Source organism: Phyllostomus discolor, chromosome 13, assembly GCF_004126475.2.
Source record: "Phyllostomus discolor isolate MPI-MPIP mPhyDis1 chromosome 13, mPhyDis1.pri.v3, whole genome shotgun sequence".
Taxonomy (NCBI): domain Eukaryota; kingdom Metazoa; phylum Chordata; class Mammalia; order Chiroptera; family Phyllostomidae; genus Phyllostomus; species Phyllostomus discolor.
Window position 1 is genome coordinate 1,024,737 of NC_040915.2, and position 19,903 is coordinate 1,044,639.

Consider the following 19,903-nt stretch of genomic DNA (forward strand, 5'->3'; position numbering starts at 1 on the left):
CATGCCTGGGCTCTAGCTGTCTTGGCTTCCTGAATTTGCCCCCATACTGCTTATTTTAAAAGACTCCCAAATTAGGCCTGGGCTAAAAAGAGAGAGCTCCTCCTGACCGAGGGGGCCTGACTCAGAGAGTAAAGGAAGAGTTGGGGTGGGGGTTTGAGGGAAGAGGGCTGTTGGGGAGCACTGGTGGCCCTGCGGGCACAGGGCGGTATGTCCCAAATGGGGAAGGCTTGGCTGCAAGTATCAGATGTCACACCCGCTGTGGGGGAGAATTCACTTGGTCAGTTATGAAAAGTCTAGGGTTGGGCTAACCCCAAGCACAAGAGAATCTAGAAGGTCAAACGACGCCCCAGAGCTGGGCCTCCTCTCATCCCCTCTCAACACTACTGTCTTCTCAGTCACCTTCGCTCTCCTCGGCAGGCTCATCCTCGGTGGGCACCCACACCCCAAGTGTGGGTGCGAGGGGACCTCCAGCAGGGCCGGGGAGCACATTCTGTTCTCTCAGAGGCCAGAGGGTGCAGCAGGAGAGCAGGACTCTCTGACCTGTGGTCCGAGGCTCATTGGTTTGTGTCACGGCCCTGAGCCAACTGCTGGTGTTGGTGGGCAAAACACCCTGACTGGCCAGACCTCCCCGCAGATTTGCCCCTGGAGGCAGACGGGCCCCCTGACCCAGCCCCATGGACTGAGAATGGAGGGTGCATATAATAAAAAATAAAGATCCTCTGGTCTCAGTCCCTGGATCCTGGCACACAGCTTCAGAAACCGTTGGCACTTGTGGAGTGATCGAGCATCTCTTGTACTCTCAGGAGACAAGGTGGCGGAGGGCCCCTCAGTAGCTTCAGGATGGGGGCTGATTGCCGGCAAGACCAGGCCTTGATTAGAGGGCTGAAGCTTTCAGCCCCACCTGTTCACCTCCAGCCTTCAGGGAGGAGATGAATTTAATCACCCGTGGTCAAGATTTCATGTCCATGTATTGGAGCCATCATGAACCCCCAAAACACCAGGGCTTGGAGAGCTCCCAGGCCAATGAACACACCCAGGTGCCGGGCAGGTGGTGCTTGCAGAGGGTGTGGATGCTCTGCACACCCGCCCTGGGCCTTTGCCCAGGTATCTCCTCCACGTGGCTGTTCCCGAGTTATGGCCTTTTGATAGTGATTGTGAGTAGTGTTTTCCTGAGTCTTCCGAAGCATTCTACCAGAATACTGAACCTGAAGACAGGGTTGTGGGCAACCCTGACTTTGTCACGGGGTTGGACAGATGTGTCCTGGGATCTGGTCCTTGTGACTGGCATTTGCAGTGGGGCAGACCTGTGGGACTGCGGGGTCCTGCGCTAAAGCCAGGTTGTTAGTGTCAGGTTAAGTTGGATTGTAGGATGGACACCCTATTGGTGTCAGAATTGGTTGGTGTCCGGAGAGTTGAAGAACTCATTGGTTGTTAATGTGAAAAACAGAAGCTGTGACAGAGGGTTTTCCCAAGGATGCTGACAGGTACAGGAGGCAGATCTGGGCAGCGACAGTAACAGATGCACCTGGAAGCAGTTCTCCAGCACCGGCCTGGGGCCAGGTGGCTCCTGGAACATGTCCAAGGGTGGTTCAGGCTGTGGCTCAGTCAGGATGCTTTGGGCTGCAGGTAACAGTAGCCCTGACCTCCATGGCTCGCTTGAGGAGGAAACCCAGGGGAAGGAGGCTGCAGGCAGGCCCTGCTTCCAGGGTCTCTTCTGTTGCAGGTGGATGCCAGCAAGTAGCTAGAGCAGAGTATTTCCTTGCTCCTATTGGGTGGGGGCATCTTCTCAACTGCAGAACAAAAATCCTCGTTGTCAGCCCACTGTGAGGACCTGCCCCGCCTGCCCTGGACATATAGGGCCAGGAGGGCTGACTGGCTCAGGGCCCCGATGGAGAAGGGGTAGGACCTCTTTGTCACTCATACTCACATCAGGGAGGATGGGTGGGGCTGGGGAGACAAGCTCAGTGCGGAGTCGGAGCTGTGCCCCCTGATGCTGCCCTGACCCCCTCGCCTTCCCTCCTCTCGCCTCCTCCTCAGCTGCCCCTTCTGTGTTCCTCCCTGTTGCACCCTCTCCCCACCACTCTGTCTCTCCGCTCCCTGTTTCCTTATTGCCTTTCCTGCCTTCCGACTCCATTCTGCACACCTGTTCCAGGAGCGAATTTTAATACTATTTTTACTCCAGCATCGGCTAATGGGTTTTGGTAGGTGACCACACCTCTGTAAGCCTCAAGCTTTTTTATCTTTAAAGTGGGAATGAATATTGATCTCACATGGTAAATGAGAACATTTAAAAAATATATTTATGGGCTCTGACTTCCAGACAAGATGGAAGCATAGGTAGATACACTGTGCCTCCTCACACAACCAAAAGAAGGACAACAACAACTTAGAAACAAAAAACAACCAGAACTGCCAGAAAATTGAACTGTATGGAAGTCTGACAACCAAGGAGTTACAGAAGAAACACTCACCCAGACCTGTAGGAAGGGCAGAGTCAGGTAGCTGGGTGGAGAGGACTCCGTGAGGGGCAGCTGGAGGACCGGGAGGTCCCATATTCACATGCAGATAAACTGGGAGGAACAACTGGGGAGCGACACAGACCCACAACCCAGGGTCCCAGAAGGGAAATAAAGCCTCAAACCTCTGACTGAAAATACCTGTGGGGGTTAAGGCCCAGGGAGAGACTCCCAGCCTCACAGGAAAGTCTGTTGGAGGGACCCACAGGGTCCTAGAATGTACACAAGCCCACCCACCCAGGAATCAGCACCAAAAGGGCCCACTTTGCTTGTGGGAAACAGGGGAAGTGACTGAAATCCAGCAGAGAGCTGAGCAAGCACCATTGCTCCCTCTTGGACCCCTGCCCCACATACAGCGTCACAACGCAGCCATATGGGTTGCCCCACCCTGGTGAATACCTAAGGCTCCGCCCCTCACTACGTAACAGGCACGACAAAACAACAACAACAAAAAAATGGTGTAAATGAAAGACCAGATCAAAGCTCCAGGAAAAATACAACTAAGCAATGAAGAGATAGCCAACCTATCAAATGCATAGTTCAAAACACTGGTAATCAGGATGCTCACAGAATTGGCTGAATATGGTTGCCAGTTAGATGGAAAAATGAAGGCTATGAAAAGTGAAATAAAGGTAAATGCACGAGAGTGAAGAGAAGGAAACTGGGACTCAAATCAATGGTGTGGACTAGAAGGAAGGAAGAAATATTCAACCAGAACAGAATGAAGAAATGAGAATTCAAACAAATGAGGAGAGGCTTAGGAAATTCCAGGACATCTTTAAACATTCCAACATCTGAATCATAGGGGTCCCAGAAGGAGAAGAGTCAGAACAAGAAGTTGAAAACTTATTTGAACAAATAATGAAGGAGAACTTCTCCCATTTGGCAAAGGAAATAGACTTCTAGGAAGCCCAAGAAGCTCAGCGAGCCCCGAAGAAGTTGGATGCAAGGAGGAACACACCAAGGCACATCATAATTACATTAGACAAAATTAAAGAGAAGGAGAGTATTTTAAAAACAGCAAGAGGAAAGGAGACAGTTACCTACAAAGGAGTGTCCATTAGACTGTCAACTAATTTCTCAAAAGACACCTCGCAGGCAAGAAGGGGCTGGAAAGAAGTATTCCAGGTCATGAAAGGCAAGGAGGAAAGCTTTCATTTAAAATGGAAGGGCAGATAAAGTGCTTCCCAGATAAGGCCAAGTTAAAGGAGTTCATCATCACCAAGCCCTTATTATGTGAAATGTTAAAGAAACTTATCTAAGAAAAAGAAGATAAAAAATATGAACAGTAAAATGACAACAAACTCAGTTATTAACAACCAAACCTAAAAACAAAAACAAACTAAGCAAACAACTAGAACAGGAACAGAATCACAGAAATGGAGATCATGTGGAGGGTTATCAGTGGGGCACTGGGAAGGGGAGGGGGAAGGTACAGGGAATAAGCAGCACAGATGGTAGGTAGGAAATAGAGCGGGGAGGTTAAGAATAGTATGGGAAATGTAGAAGCAAAGAACTTACATGTATGACCCATGGACATGAACTGAAGGGGGGGAATGCAGGTGGGAGGGGGTGTGCAGGGCAGAGAGGGATAAAGGGGGGGGAATGGGACAATCCTAATAGCATAATCAATAAAATATATCTTTAAAAATGCCGCTAACGGGCCTGCCAGCCTGGCTGTTCCACAGCGTCTCTCAGCAGCAGCAGGAGCTGTCCCCTCGTCATCCTGTCTATAGCTGACATTTTCTACTTTCCCAGTTCTTGACGCTTGCGTAGAAAGTGGTTTTTCACCTTGGTTTCCACGTACTTTCTCCTGATGTTTTAGGTTTCCTTCATGAAGGTGTCACTCTTCCAGGACTCATGTTTTTGCCATCTGCCTCTTCTGCTCACTGTTAAGTGGTGTTCTCTTATCTTTATACTGCTGATTTACAGATGCTTGCTGCGGAATCTAGGCATTGGGCCCTTGTGAATTTCAGGCTTCACAGATATTTTCTCCCAGTCCATTATCTGCCCACCGACTTTGCCATTGTCTACTTCTTTGAACGGAAATCCTTAATTTTATGCAGTCAAATTCAATGATTTTTTTTTTGCTGCATCCATTTAATTTCTATAGAGTTAAAAAATACAGCACAGCAGGATACACACACAATATTTTAGTCTCATTACAGTGAAAAAAAAAAACCTGGGCCACTTCCTGCTGGCCTCTCCCCCTAGTCCCATGTTATCAGTAGGAGAAAGGCTGAATAATACGTCAAGGGACACCCAGACTTGGTGTCATACAGCCATTTAAAAAGAAGAGTGAGACATACATGGATCTATTGCATTAACAGAAAAGAGCCAGTTGTAATATGCACAATAAGATCCAGTTTTGGGCCTTGGCTGGTGAGGCTCAGTGGATTGAGTGCCGGCCTTTGAACCAAAGGGTCACCAGTTCAATTCCCAGTCAGGGCACATGCCTGGGTTGCAGGCCAGGTCCACAGTGGAGGGGGCACATGAGAGGCAACCACACACTGATATTTTTCTCCCTCTCTTTCTCCATCCCTTCCCCTCTCTCTAAAAATAAATAAATAAAATCTTTAAAAAAATCTAAATTTGGTTTAAAACTCCTTTACCACTATCTTTTCATCTATATATGTTTATAAGAACAAGGAGAAAGATGAAAAAGGATACCTAGCAGGCTGTTAATATTGATTAACGAGGATATAAATGGGGTACACATGTAGGAGCAGAAGGGGTAGGCAGTCCTGGGAGGCTGTGTGTCAGAGCCCTGGGCTGCAGCACATGACTCCTACACATGCAGGTGGTCCCCAAGTCCTGTGCAGCCTACTTCCTTAACACTTTCTGTTCCCATCACTTTGCCCCATCTGTTCAACCATCCCTCTTTCTCTGCCTCCATTTCTCCCTCCCATCTTCCCTCCCTCCATCCATCTATCCATTCACTCATCCACCCATCCGTCTACCTGGATAAGCTTTGCCTCTAACTCTTTACTCACTGCCTCTTTTCCTTGATGGCCTGTCTACCTCCAGTGGTTCCCTCTTTCCCAACTGGCGGACTGACCACAGGGAAAAGAACGTGACCCTGTCAGGGACCATGACTCTTCAATGGCTTCCAAGGACCTAGAGAGTAAGTCAAAATCCTCTTCGTGCATTAGCCACCTACTTTGCCTTTCACCCCCTCATTCTTGCACCTATCGTTTAGTCACAAGAGCCTTCCCAGAGCTCGGCCTGGTCTTCTCGGCTGGTCTCTGCCACTCTGGGTCCTCACCCTGCTGGGGTGAGGGCGGCCGGGGTTTCTATGTCCTCTGACTGAAGCACCTAAGGCCGAGTTTCCACCCTACGAATGTGGGGGCCCGTGGAGAAAGGGGGCCCCAACCACTCATCTTGTACTTACTCAGGATTTACCTTTGGCCAGAAGGAGAGAGGGGGGTGGGCACTGAGACATGCTTGCACCTGTTCCTCTGGGGGAGACAGGGAGCCTTGTCTGGGCCTGCAGTGGCGGGGTGGGTGGCCCTGTGTGCTTGGCTGCACCTGCCTGGGGCACAGCCTCTGTCACTTGGAGGTGAGAGCCAAGAGTGGGAGAGTGGGCCATCCAGTCTGAGCTTTACTATATTTTCTTAATATTTCCTTCATTTACTCTGTGCTCCTAAGACAATCTCCAGAAGCTGTTTCTTTTTCAATCATTGTCAACCCTTACGCTTGTGTTGCTGGGAGCGTGTGGAGCTCCTCCTGCCTCCACTCTGAGGTTTCTGCTCCCAGTGCCTGCAGAGGCCCTGCATGGCCACTGCCCTGAGACACGTCCTTGTCCCTCCCCTGCTTGTGCCCCACCCACCCACCGTGTGCTGGGGTCACACTGATTTGGAAGCAGGCACCTTTGAGGGGTACATCACCTTCAGCGGCCCCTGCGCTTGCCTGTCACCTGGCTTGCCACGCTGGGTGCTGGACCTCCTGTGAAGCCACAGGCCCTCTTGGGTGCGGGAGCCCAGCCTGCCGCCCACAGCGATTCACTGCGATTTTTTGTTGTATGTTGGTTGCTTGAATGAAATTTTATGATTTGGCTTTAAAAGTTACTCTTTTAAATATTTTTTAAAGATTTTATTCATCCATTTTTAGGGAGGGAAGGGGGGAGAGAGAGAGAGAGAGAAACATCAATGTGCGGTTGCTGGGGGTTATGGCCTGCAACCCGGGAATGTACCCTGGCTGGGAATCGAACCTGGGACACATTAGTTCCCAGCCGGCGCTCAATCCACTGAGCTACGCCAGCCAGGGCTAAAAGTTACTTTTAAAGCCAGAGAATTGCTTGGAAATGATTTATAGTGTTAAAGGGCTTATAACAAATCCAGCCATTCCCTGTTTCCCTGCCCCTCCTGTGCTCCGTACCCGGGGCACCCTGGTCGGAACCCCAGGCTCTGCCCCTGCAGCCGCCCCCTGCCCCCACCCCAGGCCTGCCTCCCGCTCCCTGCAGTCTGCCCCGTCCACCCCTCCCCCACCCCCCAGGGTGTGCCTGTTCCTGCCCAGTGACACAGGCTGGGATTTCTGACCTCCGTCATCTTTCCTGACTTATGTCCTCATCTTGGCACATGCACCTCGCAGCAAGAACATGTCCTGATGACACTAAGTGCTGTCAAGGACCTGGAGGCCCCTGAACCCCGCTGGCGGGCACCTAGGCTGGCGCCAGCACTCTCTGGAGCAATATCCTGTGAAGCTCAGAGTATGCAGACCTTGTCTGGTCACCCATGCCAGGGAAGCCTCCCACAGCTGGAAACTGGCCGCAGTTTTCTCTCCCCTCAGATTCTGAGAGGTGTGTGTGTGTTAAATTTTAATTCACTAATTCAAATAGGTAATACATGGTATGATTCAAAAGCAGAAAGTCTTTCTCCATCCACCCAGTGCACATTTCGCAAATGTTCACTATCATGATTAGGCTTCTGTGTATTTTTTAATGTTTTAGTTTTGAAGAGATTTTTAATGTAACACAAGTGAGTGCAAATGCCCCTTCTTTCCTGTTCCTCTCACACCGATGCGCACGCACCTGCGGCGTGTCACAGACACGGTCCCTCATCTCAGCGGCGGTGCCCGTGCGCAGGGCTGCGGTGATGGGCTAATCCTGCTCCCTGCTTGCCGGCCCTGGCCCTGGGGGACGGTGACGGCATCAGTTTCATGGGGTTTGCTGGGCCAGGGCTGGGCTGGGCACTCACGACGGAGAGCTGCGTTTAGGGGCGAAACGGAGCTTCCAGCTGAGTGGCCCTGTGGCCGTGGCTCTTGGCCGTCGATGGGCTCATCAGCCGAGAGTTTGAGCCTGGGGAGGGCATTGCTGGCAGTGCTGTGGCGGGGGAGACCCTCGAGGACTGCGGATAAGTCCTGCAACAGGGTGGGATACAGAGGCCTGAGAGACCTGAGGGGCAGGGGCCCTGCTGGTGCTGTCCCCGAGTTGTCAGGGGCAGGGTCTGTGGCGTTGTGGGGACAACTTTGGCCACCTCTTTGAGGACTGCCCTGGGGTCACTTGGAGTCCTGCCCAGAGGTTTTCTGTGCAGAAGGGTCAGGCTTTCCCAGAGGCCTGGCTATGGCTGGGTTCCAGGGATTAGCCACTGGTCATAATGAGACACCTTCCCAGGGACCTGAAGGGCATGGGGGATGGCAGGCTTTGGGGGGGCTCTCCAAGGATGCCACAATGTGGGGCAGGGTCTCGAGGACCCCCAGTCACCCATGTGAGAAGAATCGATTCTGAACCCCAGCCAGGTCTGAGGCCTCTGAGACGAATCCCAGTTGGGAGGTCTTCCTGGCCCCACCCACCTGTTCCCTTCCCAGGAGGGGCTCAGAAGAAAGTGCCAGGCAGGAAGGAGAGGCCCCAGCCACAGCCCTTTCCTGGCCTCCTGGGCACAGCTGGGCTGCCAGCCAGCCTGTAGCCCTGAGGCCAGAGCACCTGCTGCATGGCCAAGTGGCAGCTTCACACTGGGGAGTGTGCTGGGCTCGTGTCCTCTGGCACTGAGCCGGGCCTCAGGGACATCAGTCTGGGGCCCTGCCTGTGTCTGCTCCAAAGTGTAGGCCCTGCTCGCTGGAGCCCCTGTGGGCCATCTGAGGTCTGAGCAGGATGGTGGAAGGATAGAGGGCCTCTGCCAGGAAGGGCCCTGAGTCCTGGATGTGGCTAAGGAACCACCTGTGTGGCTGTGAGTGGGGTACCACCTCCTCTGGCCTCCGAGACTGCACCCAGAGAAAGGGCACCCAGCCAGGGGCTGCTGAGCAGGTCCTCGGAGGGAAGGCCCTCCTCCTGGCTGCCCTGGGGCCTGGCACCTCATGGCTGTTCAGAGAGGTGGACAGCCTACCCAGGGCCCTTGCATAAACCTGAGACACAACTGTACTCAGTCCCTGTCACCCGACCCTGCCCCTGGACAGGGCTGGTCATACCCTCCCCCCATACTAGGGCTGAGCCCAGGCCTCCCCTCACCACCCCTGACACCCACCATCTGTGCCAGGCCACGCAGGGGCTGGTGGGAGCATGTCAGGACTCCTTCCCCAGTGGCTGGAGCTCCAACCAGATCCACAAAGTGGGGAACAACATGCCAGGCCGTGGGAAGAGCAGTGCAGCAGGAAATAGGAAAGGGCATTTCCTTGCTGTGGGGCCTGTAGGCCTGGGGCAGCGGTGCCGCCGCACCCTCTATTAGCACTGACAAGTGGGACTGACTGGCTGCCCTGGAGTTTCAGGTGCAGGCCCTGCACCTGTTTCCCCAGCATCCTTTCCCAGAGCTCCTCACAGCTGGGAGGAGGCTGCTGTGATCTCCTGCAGACTCAGCCGGCCGAGCTGGGCCTCGGCTGCAGGGAGCACGGCTGTGGGAGGCACCTGGGGGCTGGCCTTGGGGAAAGAGAGCTGTGATCCTGGGCCCGGGTGGGGGATTAGGGGAGGCAGGAAGGGACAGCTGCCATCTCCGGAGCTCAGCCTTCTGGGGTCTCCTCACAGGCCCTTGCACTTAGTTCCTCAGGAGTAAGAAAATGGGGCCAGGAGGTAGGTGACGCCTGGGCCCTTGGTGTGGGCTGGGAGGCTCCTTCTGAATGTCCCATCTCCTGGGGCTGGGGCAGAGTACAGCTCCCTCTGGAGGGGACTGTGTGGTGGGCAGGCCTCCCAGAGCCCAAGGCCCCCAGCCCTGCAGCTGCCACTGTGTGTCTGCAAGGCCACTCACCCTGCTCCTGAGAGGCCCCACTCAGTGTGACCAGGAGGCAGACAGTCCCTGCTGACGTAGCCCCAGGAAAGGCCAGACCCCGACAGTGCACGCTGGGTGGGGCTGAGGGGATGAGGGGTTTCTAGCCACCTCCAGGGACCCCCAGGACACTTCAGATTTGGCCCAAGGGCCTTGCCCAGGCCCCTGTCAGCAGCTAGATGCAGCTGAAGCCTGGTACCCGCTCTGCCGCCCATTCCCTGTAGACTTGGCTTCTCTGAGGTCTCAGCTGGAGCAGGGGGGCTGGTCAGGGCACAGAGCAGCCCCGTCTTCTTCCTTACATGCAGTGCCCCTCGCCTCTGCCAGGCTGCTGGCCCTCTGGGAATCTTGTCAAGGTCCCGAGGTCACCCTGTTGCCCAGATAGCTGAGCCTGGTCCTGGGTAGGGCCCAAGGTGGCTGGGAGCTGGCCAGGCTGTGTCAGTTCAGCCCTGACACACACTTCTCTGCCCGGGAATGGTGGTGTACAGCACACCCCTGGGCTTCCTGGCTGGGGAGCCTGGCCACACGCCAGGTGAGGGCTCAGCAGCCCCACAGCCTATCTGCTCCCGGGCCTAGAAGCTTGGCTCAGTGTGTACGGGGCTGTGTGGGAGCCCCATGGCTGGAGTCTCATGGTGGGTTGGGGGTGCCTCCCAGCTTCAGACTCCCCCTGCCACCCCACCCACGACAGAGAGGCACCTGGCTGTGCAAAGGGCTGTGGAATCTGCTTGTCCAAGGTTTGTCGAGCACTCACTTGGCAGCAGGCCCTGTCAGTCGGCACGGCCTGAGGGCCCTGGGGTGGAAGTGGCCCCCACGCCCGCACCTGCCCATGGTCACAGTGTTCCCTGGCCCGTGTGCCGGCAGATGCCCTTGGTGAGAGACGTGACATGGACATGGGGACGCATGGTGTGTGAATGTGTTTATACCAGTTCAACAGTTTACAAGGTGCTGTACAGGTTGCTAACTCTGTGACTCAAATCTGTCCTGCTGACCAGAGTCCCAGCTGTCACCAGAAAGCCCTCCCCTGACACCAAAAAGATCCAGAAAGGGGGTGCCCAGGGCTGCAGAAACCAGTCCATCTCAAGGGGCAGGGGAGGGGCCCTCTGTAGAGTGCGCCCCCCCACAGCACCCCTCTCACAGCACGCCAGTCTCTCAGGCCCCTGGCAGCAGAGCGGCGTCGGCCTCCACTCTGGAGTCTCCTGGTGAGAGTGGGTCCTCGTGGAGGATGGACAGACTGCTTGGCAATGTGGCCACCATGGTCCCACGGTCAGGGCCCCCGAGGCACGTGCTGCCCATGAGTCTGGAGGTCCTGGGCCCTGCCAGGGTCGAGGTCCCACCAAAGGAGGAGAAAAGTCTCCTGAGCCACGTGGTCAGCATGTCGGGCACCAGGTCACCGGGTCACTGTGTGCAGAGCAGTGAGGCACCCAGGCCTCCCCGACCTCTGGACCAGCCACGTCAGGGCTGCAGAGGGCTTCCTCTCCTCCTCCTCCTCCTCCTCCTCCTCCAGCTCCCCGATCCTCACGTCTTCCCCAAAATAGAAGACCTACAGATTTAAACAGGCCCGGCCCTTGGTTATTCTTCTCTTCAGTGTGTGACCTCCTCAGCAGGTGGCCTCCCACCCCAGGCGGCCTTGTGCCATGTCCTTGGCTCAGGCCCACCAATGTCGGTCACTTCAGCCTGCCACTTGGCTGTGCCAATGGGCTGAACAAGCAGGAGGTGGTACATGCCTCACTTCTGGCACAAGGATGGGGGCTAGGGGTTCTAAGCCCTGGGGACATACGTCTTGATCGCCTCCAGGGGCAGCCACCAGCCATGGTGAGGTCATGGTCCCAGCCTCCTTTTCTATCCAGCCCTTGAGTTCCACCCTCAACCCAGGGTCATGGCCTGATCTGCGCTCTGTCCTCAAGAGCTGGGGGCTCCCAGGAGGTGGATGAGCCAGGCCTGATGAAGCCTGGGAGCCCTGTCCAGGCTCCAAGCACCCACCCCCTCCCCCAGCCCACCCCCACTCCTGCCGGGGCACACAGACTCACCTGAGAGATTTCCACCTCTCTTTTTCTGTGTGGTTCTCTGGGCTCTCACTTTCATAAGAAGCCAAATAAAGACCTAGCCAGAAAATGAAGTGAAATTACCCAATTATGGTTGATGATAATAACCTGTTCTACATGGAGAGTGTTACAATTAAATTTGCGTTGGGAGATAATTGTGGACTCGCAGGCAGTTGTAGGAAGTAACACAGAGCCATGCACTGGGTGCCCAGTGTCTCAGAATGACAATCACTTGCAAAACCTCAGGGCAGGATGGCTGGGGGAGCTGACACCGACGCCCCCAAACCCCACCCACAGCAGAGCGTGCCTCCCACCAGGAGCCCTCCTGCGCCCTTTATAGCTGCGCCCACCTCCCTCCCATTTCCCTTTCCTAACCCCTGGCAACCACTAATCTGTCCTCTCCGTCCTTTCAACAATGTGACAGATGGAGTCGGACAGTATGTAACCTTTTGGGACTGGCTCTTCTAGAAGAATTCTCGGGAGCTTTGGACGTCGGCCACTGCCCCGTGCTGCGCAGCGCTCCGCTCGGCGGTGTGGGCGCCAGCGGCTGCCCGACCACCCCTTCGGTTTTGGGGGGTGGGGGGTCGTCCGCGCTGCTCCCGGGTCGGTGGACAAGCCGCGTCTGGGCTTATGTGTGAGCATAAGGATTGCTTTCTCTGGGATAAGTGTGCAAGAGTGCAGCTGCTGAGTCATGTTTAGTTGTGTATTTAGTGTTATAAGAAATTTTGTTTAGTTCTACATCCTAAAGATTTTCTCTGCTTTTTTCATAGTTTTACATTTGAGTCCGTGATCCTTTTGAGTTGATTTTTGTTTAAGTGTGACCCTTAGGTCAGGGTTCATTTTTGGGCCCGCGGAAGTCTAAACGCCCCGCACCGGGGGTTGGGAAGGCTGTCTTCCCCGGCCTGATCCGCTTTTTCGGCCCTGTCAACCCCGGGCCCGTCCTGCGGCTCTGTCGCGGTTCCCGCATCTGTCCTGCCACCGCCGCACTGTCTCTGTCGCTGTGGCCAGAGGATTTTGGCCTTGACACTGGGTAGAGTGATCCTTCCCACTTTATTCTTCCCCCCTCCAAAATTGTTTCATCTATTCTAGGTCTTTTGTTGCTTCATATAAATTTTAGAATAAACTTGTCTCTGTCTACAAAGATATCTTTCTGGGATTTTGGTACGAATTGCATGAAACCTGTGCTTAAATCTGAGAAGAAGAATTCGTATCTTTGCTACGTTCAGTCTTTCAATCCACGAAGAGCACATCTTTCCGTACATTCAGCTCTTCTCTGATTTTTCTCATCAGGATTGTGTCATTTTTAGTGTATGAATCTCATACATGTTTTCGTTAGATTCACGCCTACTTCATTTTTTGGAGCAATTATGAATGGTACTGTATTTTTAATTTTGGTGTCTTCATAGGTAGGCATTGCCAGCACACAGAAATACAGTAGACTTCTGCACTTTTATCTTGTATTCTACAACTTTTGCTGAACTCACTAAGCTCCAGGAGTTTTTGTAGATTCCTTGGGATACTTTTACTTCTGCAAATAGGGATGATGTTAATTCTTCCTTTCTGAGCTGTATGTCTTTTAAAAACTTTTATTGAATGTATTGGGGTGACATTAGCTAATAAAATTATATAGTCAGGTGTACGATTCTATAATGTATCATCCGATTATTGTAGTGTGTGTTTACCACCCCAAGTCTCCTTCCGTCACCATTTATCCCTACTTTACCATCTTCTGTCTCTCGCCCTCCCCTCCCCCCAGTCATCACCATACTATTGTCTGTGTTTCCCTTTCTTGCCTTACTTCCTTGTCTTTCCTTATTGTACACACTAGGTCTTCCATTACTATGTGGAATGATAGTGATGAGAGTAGATGTCCTTGCCTGTACTGATCCTAGTGAGAAGCATTCAGTCCTTCTCAACCGAATATAATGTTAGCTGAAGCAATTCTGCGGATGCAGTTTATTAAGTTGATCCATTTCCTTCTAGTCTTATTTTTCTGAGAGTTTTGTCCAGGCACGCATAATGGAAGTTGTGAAATGTGCCCTGTTTGGTGTGGCTCAGCTGCTGGAGCGTCGTCCCACAAACCAAAAGGTCACCAGTTTGATTCCGAGGTCAGGGCACATGCCTGGTTTGTGGGTTTGGTCCCCATTGGGGGCGTGTGAGAGAAAACCAATGGATGTTTCTATTGCACACTGATGTTTCTCTCCCTCTCCTCCCTCCCTTCCCCTCTCTCTAAAAATAAAGAAATAAAATAAAAAAAATCTGCGAAATGTTTTTCTATGATTGATATAATCAAGTGGTTCTCCTTCAGCTTGTTAATATGGTAGATTACACTGATGATTTTCAAATACCAAATAGCCTTGCATCTCTGGAAAAAACCCACTTTGTCATGATGATAATTATTTTTATATATTGCTAAATTATATATGCTAATATTTTATTAAGGAATGTTTCTACCTGTATTCATGAGGGGTATTGGTTTCTATTATTATTTTTATACAGTCTTTATCTGGTTTGGTATCAGGGTAACACTGACTTCATGAAATGGATTGGGAAGTTGCCTCTTCTATATTTTTAAAAGAGATTGTGCACAATTGGTATTAACTCTTCTTTAAGTGTTTAATAGAATTCTCCAGGGATTTCATTTTTGGCCATTTTGAAATTACAAGTTCAATTTCCTCCATAGTTACAGGGCTATTCAAATGATGCATTTCATGTCGAGCTGTGGTAGTGTGTGTTTTTCAAGGTGACCCGTTTCACTTCACCAGTCACATGTGTGTGCACGGCACTGTGCACAGCGCTGTTCATGGTGCTGCCCCACTAGCCTGTCAGTGTTGGCGGCATCTGCAGTGGTGCCCCGTTCATTCTTGATATTCGCAACTTCTGTCTTCTTTTTTTCTCTGTCAAGACGTTCTTTGCTAGAGGATGGCAATTTTACCCTTCTTTTCAAAGAACCAGCTCTTCGTTTAATTGACTTTCTTTATCGCTGTTTTGTTTCCGTTTTACTGACTTCTGCTCTCCTGTGCTCTCATTTCCTTCCTTCTGCTGGCTCTGGGTTCATTTCGCTCCTCTTTTTCTAGGTGCTAGAGATGGGAACGCGGATGATTGATTTGAGACTTCCCCTCTTTTTCCTAATATATGCATTCACTGCTGTCGACTTCCCTCTCAGTCCTGCATTAGCTGGGTTCACAAATTTTGACTGCATTTTCACTTAGTTCAATTTTTTTTATTTTTCTGGAAGCTTATTTGATGCATGGATTATTTAGAAATGTGCTGTTTAGATTCTACGTGTTTGGAGATTTTTCTGTTACATTATTTATTTCTAGTTTGATTCCACTGTGATCTGAGAACAAACTTTTTATGATTTCAATTATTTTAATTTGTTGTTTATTTTATGTACTCAGGATATGGCCTATCTTAGTATATGTCCTGTGCGCAATTGAAAAAAAATGTGTATTCTGTAAATGTATAGTATGGAATATTCTATAAATGTCAGTTATGTTATTTGATGTCATTGGTGAGCCCTTTGTTGATTTTCTGTCCAGCCGTTCCATCGATTGTTGAGAGGGGCACTGAAGTCTCCAACTGTAACTGTGCACTGTTTGTATCTCCTTTAGTTCTATCAGCGTTTGCTTCATAAATTTGCGACTCTGTTGTTTGGCAGATACACAGTTAGAATTGCAATGTCTTCTTGGCAGGTTGACCCTCTAAATAATACCCCTCTTTGTCTCTGGAAATTTTCTTTCCTCTGAAGTATACTTTATCTGATATTAATATTGCTATTCCTGCTTCCCTTTGGTTGCTTCTTCATTTTTAACCTTTTAACCTGTCCATATCATTATATTTGAAATGAACTTCTTGTAGGCAGCATAGCTGGGTCATGCTTTTTGATTTACTCTGCTGATCTCTGTGTTTTGCTTGGTGTAGTTAGACCATTTACATTTAGTATAATTACTGATCTGTTAAAGCTTGAGTTTGCTAGCTTATTTATTGTTTTGTTTTCTGTTTGTTCTCTTTGTGTTTTGTTTTCATCTTTGTCTTCCTGTGGGTTACCTGGCAATCTTGTAAAATTCCATCTTGATCTATCTATAGTAAATTCCTGAACAGCATTCCCACTGGACACAGGATTCTGGCTTGCTGGTTATTTTCTTTCAGCACTTGCACTTGAAAACTGTGCCACTGCCTCTGGCCATAGCCGTTTCTGACAAGGAATCTGATGTCATTTGGATTGTTTTCCCTTATGGTGAAATGTCATGTCTCTCCCAGTGCTATAGGATTTGTTTCTTTTTCTTAAGTTTCTGGAAATTTGGCTACAGTGTGTCTTGGCATGGTTTCTTTGGGTTTATCCTCTTTGGGTTTACTCAGCTTCTTGAATCTGTACGTTTATGACTTTTCCAAATCTGGGCAATTTCCAGCCATTATCTCTTCAAGTACTTTCCCACACCGTCCTCTTGTCCCCATGCCCCCAGACGCTGTGACAGGAGTGGCAGGTGCTCGGTTGCAGCCCCACGGGCCCCTGAGGCTGTGTTTCGTAATTTCCATGGTTTTACCTTCTCGCTCACTGATTCTTTCCTCTGTGCTCTTCATTCCGGAGTCGAGCCCATCCACCCGGGTTTTTATTGCACTTACTGTATTTCTCAGCCGTCAAATTTCCCTTTGGCTCTTATATTTTCTGTTTCTTTCCTGAGATTTTTTATATTTTCGTTTGTGTCAGAGAGCCTCAAGGCTGACTGGATTGCTAGGCAGCCCTGCCCGGGGAGGCTAGGAGCTGAAGGCAGGCAGAGCTTTTCTCAGAGGCTTTGCCCGACCCAGCTGGGGCTGAGTACCACTGAGTTCCCTTCTCTCGCTCTTCTTCACTTTTGTGGTACGGGAGGCACAGGAGAAAGAGAGGGTCAGAGGGAAGGTGCCACTTTTGTAAGGGAGCTTTAGGAGGCCCAGGCTCTTATCTGTGTGTTCACAGCCAAATCACTACCTGGCACGTAGCAGCCTCTCTAGAAACTCTGTTGTCTCCAGGAATGAATGGCATGCCCCTCCCTCACTCTCCTCCCTGCCCCTAGACCCCTCCTGCTCCTCTCCGAATGTGCCTTTGACATGCTCGCTTGCCCACTGTCTGCTGGCTGATGGCGACAATCACCATAATCACTGGTGTTGTAGGTGGAATACCGGCCCCCAGAGACTCCCAGGGGCTCATCCCCAAAACCTGTGAATATGTTCCCTTCTATGGCAAAAAGGGACTTCACAGGTGTGATTAAGGTAAGAATTGGGCACTGGCCTCATGGTTCGGTTAGTTAGAGTGTCGGCTCAATATGCTAAGGTTGTGGGTTCGCTCTGCCATCAGGGTGCACATAGGAATCAACTAATGAATGCACAGATAAGTGGAACAACAAATTCAATGTCTCTGTCTCTTTCAAAAAATGCAATAAATGAAAGAATCTGGAGATGGAAAGATAATCATGGATCATCACAAATGTCCTTCAAGAAGGAGACCGAGGGAGCCGTGGCCACAGGGGAGAGGAGACGGTGTGCTGGGGGAGGTTGGAGTGATGTGCCCTGTGGGTGGAGGAAGGGGTGTGAGCCCGGGGCCACAGGCAGCACTGGAGGCTGTAGGCGGCCAGGAGACAACTCTCCTCCCAGAGCCTCCACAAATAACCGATTCTGCCGACACCTTGATTTTTGCCCAGTGGAACCGATTTTGGACTTCTAACTTCCAGAACTGTATGAGGATCACCCTGTGCAGATCTGAGCCACCAGCTCTGTGGGGATTTGTTTCAGTGCCAACAGGAAACTGATACAGTCAGTGTCAGTGGATCGTGGTCCTATGGGCTTTGCTGTGCCAACTCAAGAAAATCTCCCAGTGGCCCCGGGAAGGATGTTCTCACATGACCCCACTTAATAGATGCAGCAGAAGAGGCTCAGAGAAGGTGAGGGATCTGCCCAGGGTCACAGAGCTTGCTGGGGTGGGAGCAGCCCAGTCTGGTTCACCCACCAGGCTATTGAGCTTCTTGTGTGAAGGGACTCCAAAAAGTTACTAGCTCCAAAATGTAAAAAAATAAAATGGCAAAGTGGAAAGTATTAACAATTAAAAAGCAAAGTCACTAAAAATTCCTTCTTTCTGATTTTTTGTTTTTGATAGAACATTTTCTCTGGGGCACAAGTGCTGAGCAGGAGGCTCCCAAGAGGGTTCACAGGTCCTGGATCCAGGGAGCATCTCACCATGGGGTCGCACCACCCCACCAGGAGGGGCAGCTCAGGCCCCGATGGCCACGTGGTTCTCTTCAGCACTTTCTCTTCCTGAACCAGGGAGTTCCTGGAGTTCCCTCACTGAGCAAACTCTCCCCCAAATCTGTTGTATCTAACAAATGACCAGGCAGGAATGCTGATTTTCTGGAGGGGACAGACATTTACAGCACTCTGGAGAAAAGATGTCTCTTCTGGTGCTGGTGTGTATCACACCCACACCCACACATGCATACCAGCTGCAGAACGACATCTTCACATGGGCCCTGGGAAGGCAGTTCTTATCGTCACTCCCAGTTTTCTGGTGTGTAAGTGGGTCAGACACAAGGTACTCCAGGCTTGTGGTGCCCAACTGCCCTCAAACTGTCTCCAGGGAGAAGCCTGGACCTGGGGAGTCCAGCCTGCAGCTCCTTGGCCCTGGCCAGTGCTCTGAGAGTGGCCAGCGCCCAGCCGGGGAGGAGGGCAGCCTTCTTGTTCCCTCCCAGATCCAGCAATGTGGGCATGGCGTGCTGTGCTCAGAGCAGGGGTCCTGACTGACAGTGTGACCCAGAGGCCACACAAGAGTCCCATTGCCCAGGAGTTGTAGGGCAGGGGCCACCTTACCGTCCTCGCTGAAGACAGGGGCAGTGTACAGGTAGTGGGTGATGCTGGGGTCTTGCTCGAAGGGACACTCCACTTGTTTCCATGTAATGAACTCCCCAACCTGCTTGGCCAGCTCCAGAAACTTCTGCCCGGGTCACAGAGACGAGATGGTTGCACTCCACTCCCAGGGACTCGGCAGCACCGGGGAGAGTGGGGCCGGCCCTGGCAGGCTTCACCGGTCCCCTCGGGGCGAGCAGGATGGGACAAGGGCAATAAATGGCAGCATCACGGGGCAGTAAGCTGGGTGTGTGTCACCTCTGCTCATGCCCTCCGAGGGATCAGCAGTGCCTGACACCGGGGACTCGCCACGTGTCGCAGAGACAGGGTGGGTCAGGTCACTGCCCTCAGCAGGCAGCGCCTCTAGCTACTTCAGCCTCATTCTGTTTGTGGATGTGGCTGTCCTACTGATGCCACTTTTGTTTGTTTAAAGAGCATGAAAATCAATTTAAATAAATGTATTTAAGGAAAATTTAAGTAAATGCATGGAAGTAAAATTTGTAAGAGAAATTTAAATACATTTATTTAGGTTGAAAAAAAGTAAGATTTTTAAATGAATAGCAGCATCTATTCATGACTGGGTGGAAGCCCCATTCCTGGCCTCCTCTGATGGGCCCTGGGCCGGCCCCGCCCCCTCTGAATCTCGCTGTATGGGCACCTTGCTGTCTTGCCTCTAGCCCCCAGCCTCAGGAAGGCAAAAAGGAAAATGCTCCCACATCTGGTGTGGCGGGGAGCTGGGGGGCTGCCTGGAGCTCCAGGCGCTGGAACCCCTGCAGCCTCTCTCAAGCCCCGCCTATTCCACGACACACCCAGCCTGGATGCTGCAGCTGGACTGCAAGTCCCCGCTGGCGCTCGGGGAGCCAGGCCTGCAGGGGTGGTTGTGTGAGGCAGAGGGGCCCAGGTGTCTGCTGGGCGCCCATCACCAGAGAACACCTGCAGAGCCCTTTCTGGACTCCCAGCACACCCACCTAGCTCCCTCATTCTACCGGTCCGGCTCTGGTCTCACAGGGACGGCCCAGGGTCAACTGCCTCAGGAGCTGGGGGTTAGGGGGCCTGTGGGTTGGGGCAGCTCTGCTGCAGGGTGAGTTCCCTCAGTGTGACTTCAGGTCGCCTGCCATCTGGGTCGCATGCCCTCGCCACTTGGAGCCCCAGGTGCTGGCTGGGTCCAGGAGCAGGTGGGGAGACAGAGCAGCACAGTCGCCTGGCTTCTGAGGAGCTGGGGACTGGAGCGCTGGGACCCAGGATGCCCAGCCTCTCGTGTGAGGGCCTCCCTCCGCCTGGGGGG

The 19,903-nt window shown here is 52.0% G+C and overlaps 1 protein-coding gene across 1 annotated transcript in view; it reads right to left on the minus strand.

Annotated features, from left to right (window-relative positions):
• Positions 1-10,606: 10,606 nt before the first annotated feature.
• The window catches only part of RASGEF1C (RasGEF domain family member 1C), a 69,917-nt gene continuing 60,620 nt past the window's right edge, over positions 10,607-19,903 (minus strand). Inside the window, exons 12-14 of the mRNA XM_028528448.2 lie at positions 18,583-18,706; positions 11,731-11,803; positions 10,607-11,243 (exon numbers count right to left, since the gene is read on the minus strand). Of these exons, the coding sequence (XP_028384249.1) occupies positions 11,219-11,243; positions 11,731-11,803; positions 18,583-18,706 (222 nt within the window). The 3' untranslated portion in view covers positions 10,607-11,218. The remainder of the gene's footprint in view (positions 11,244-11,730; positions 11,804-18,582; positions 18,707-19,903) is intronic.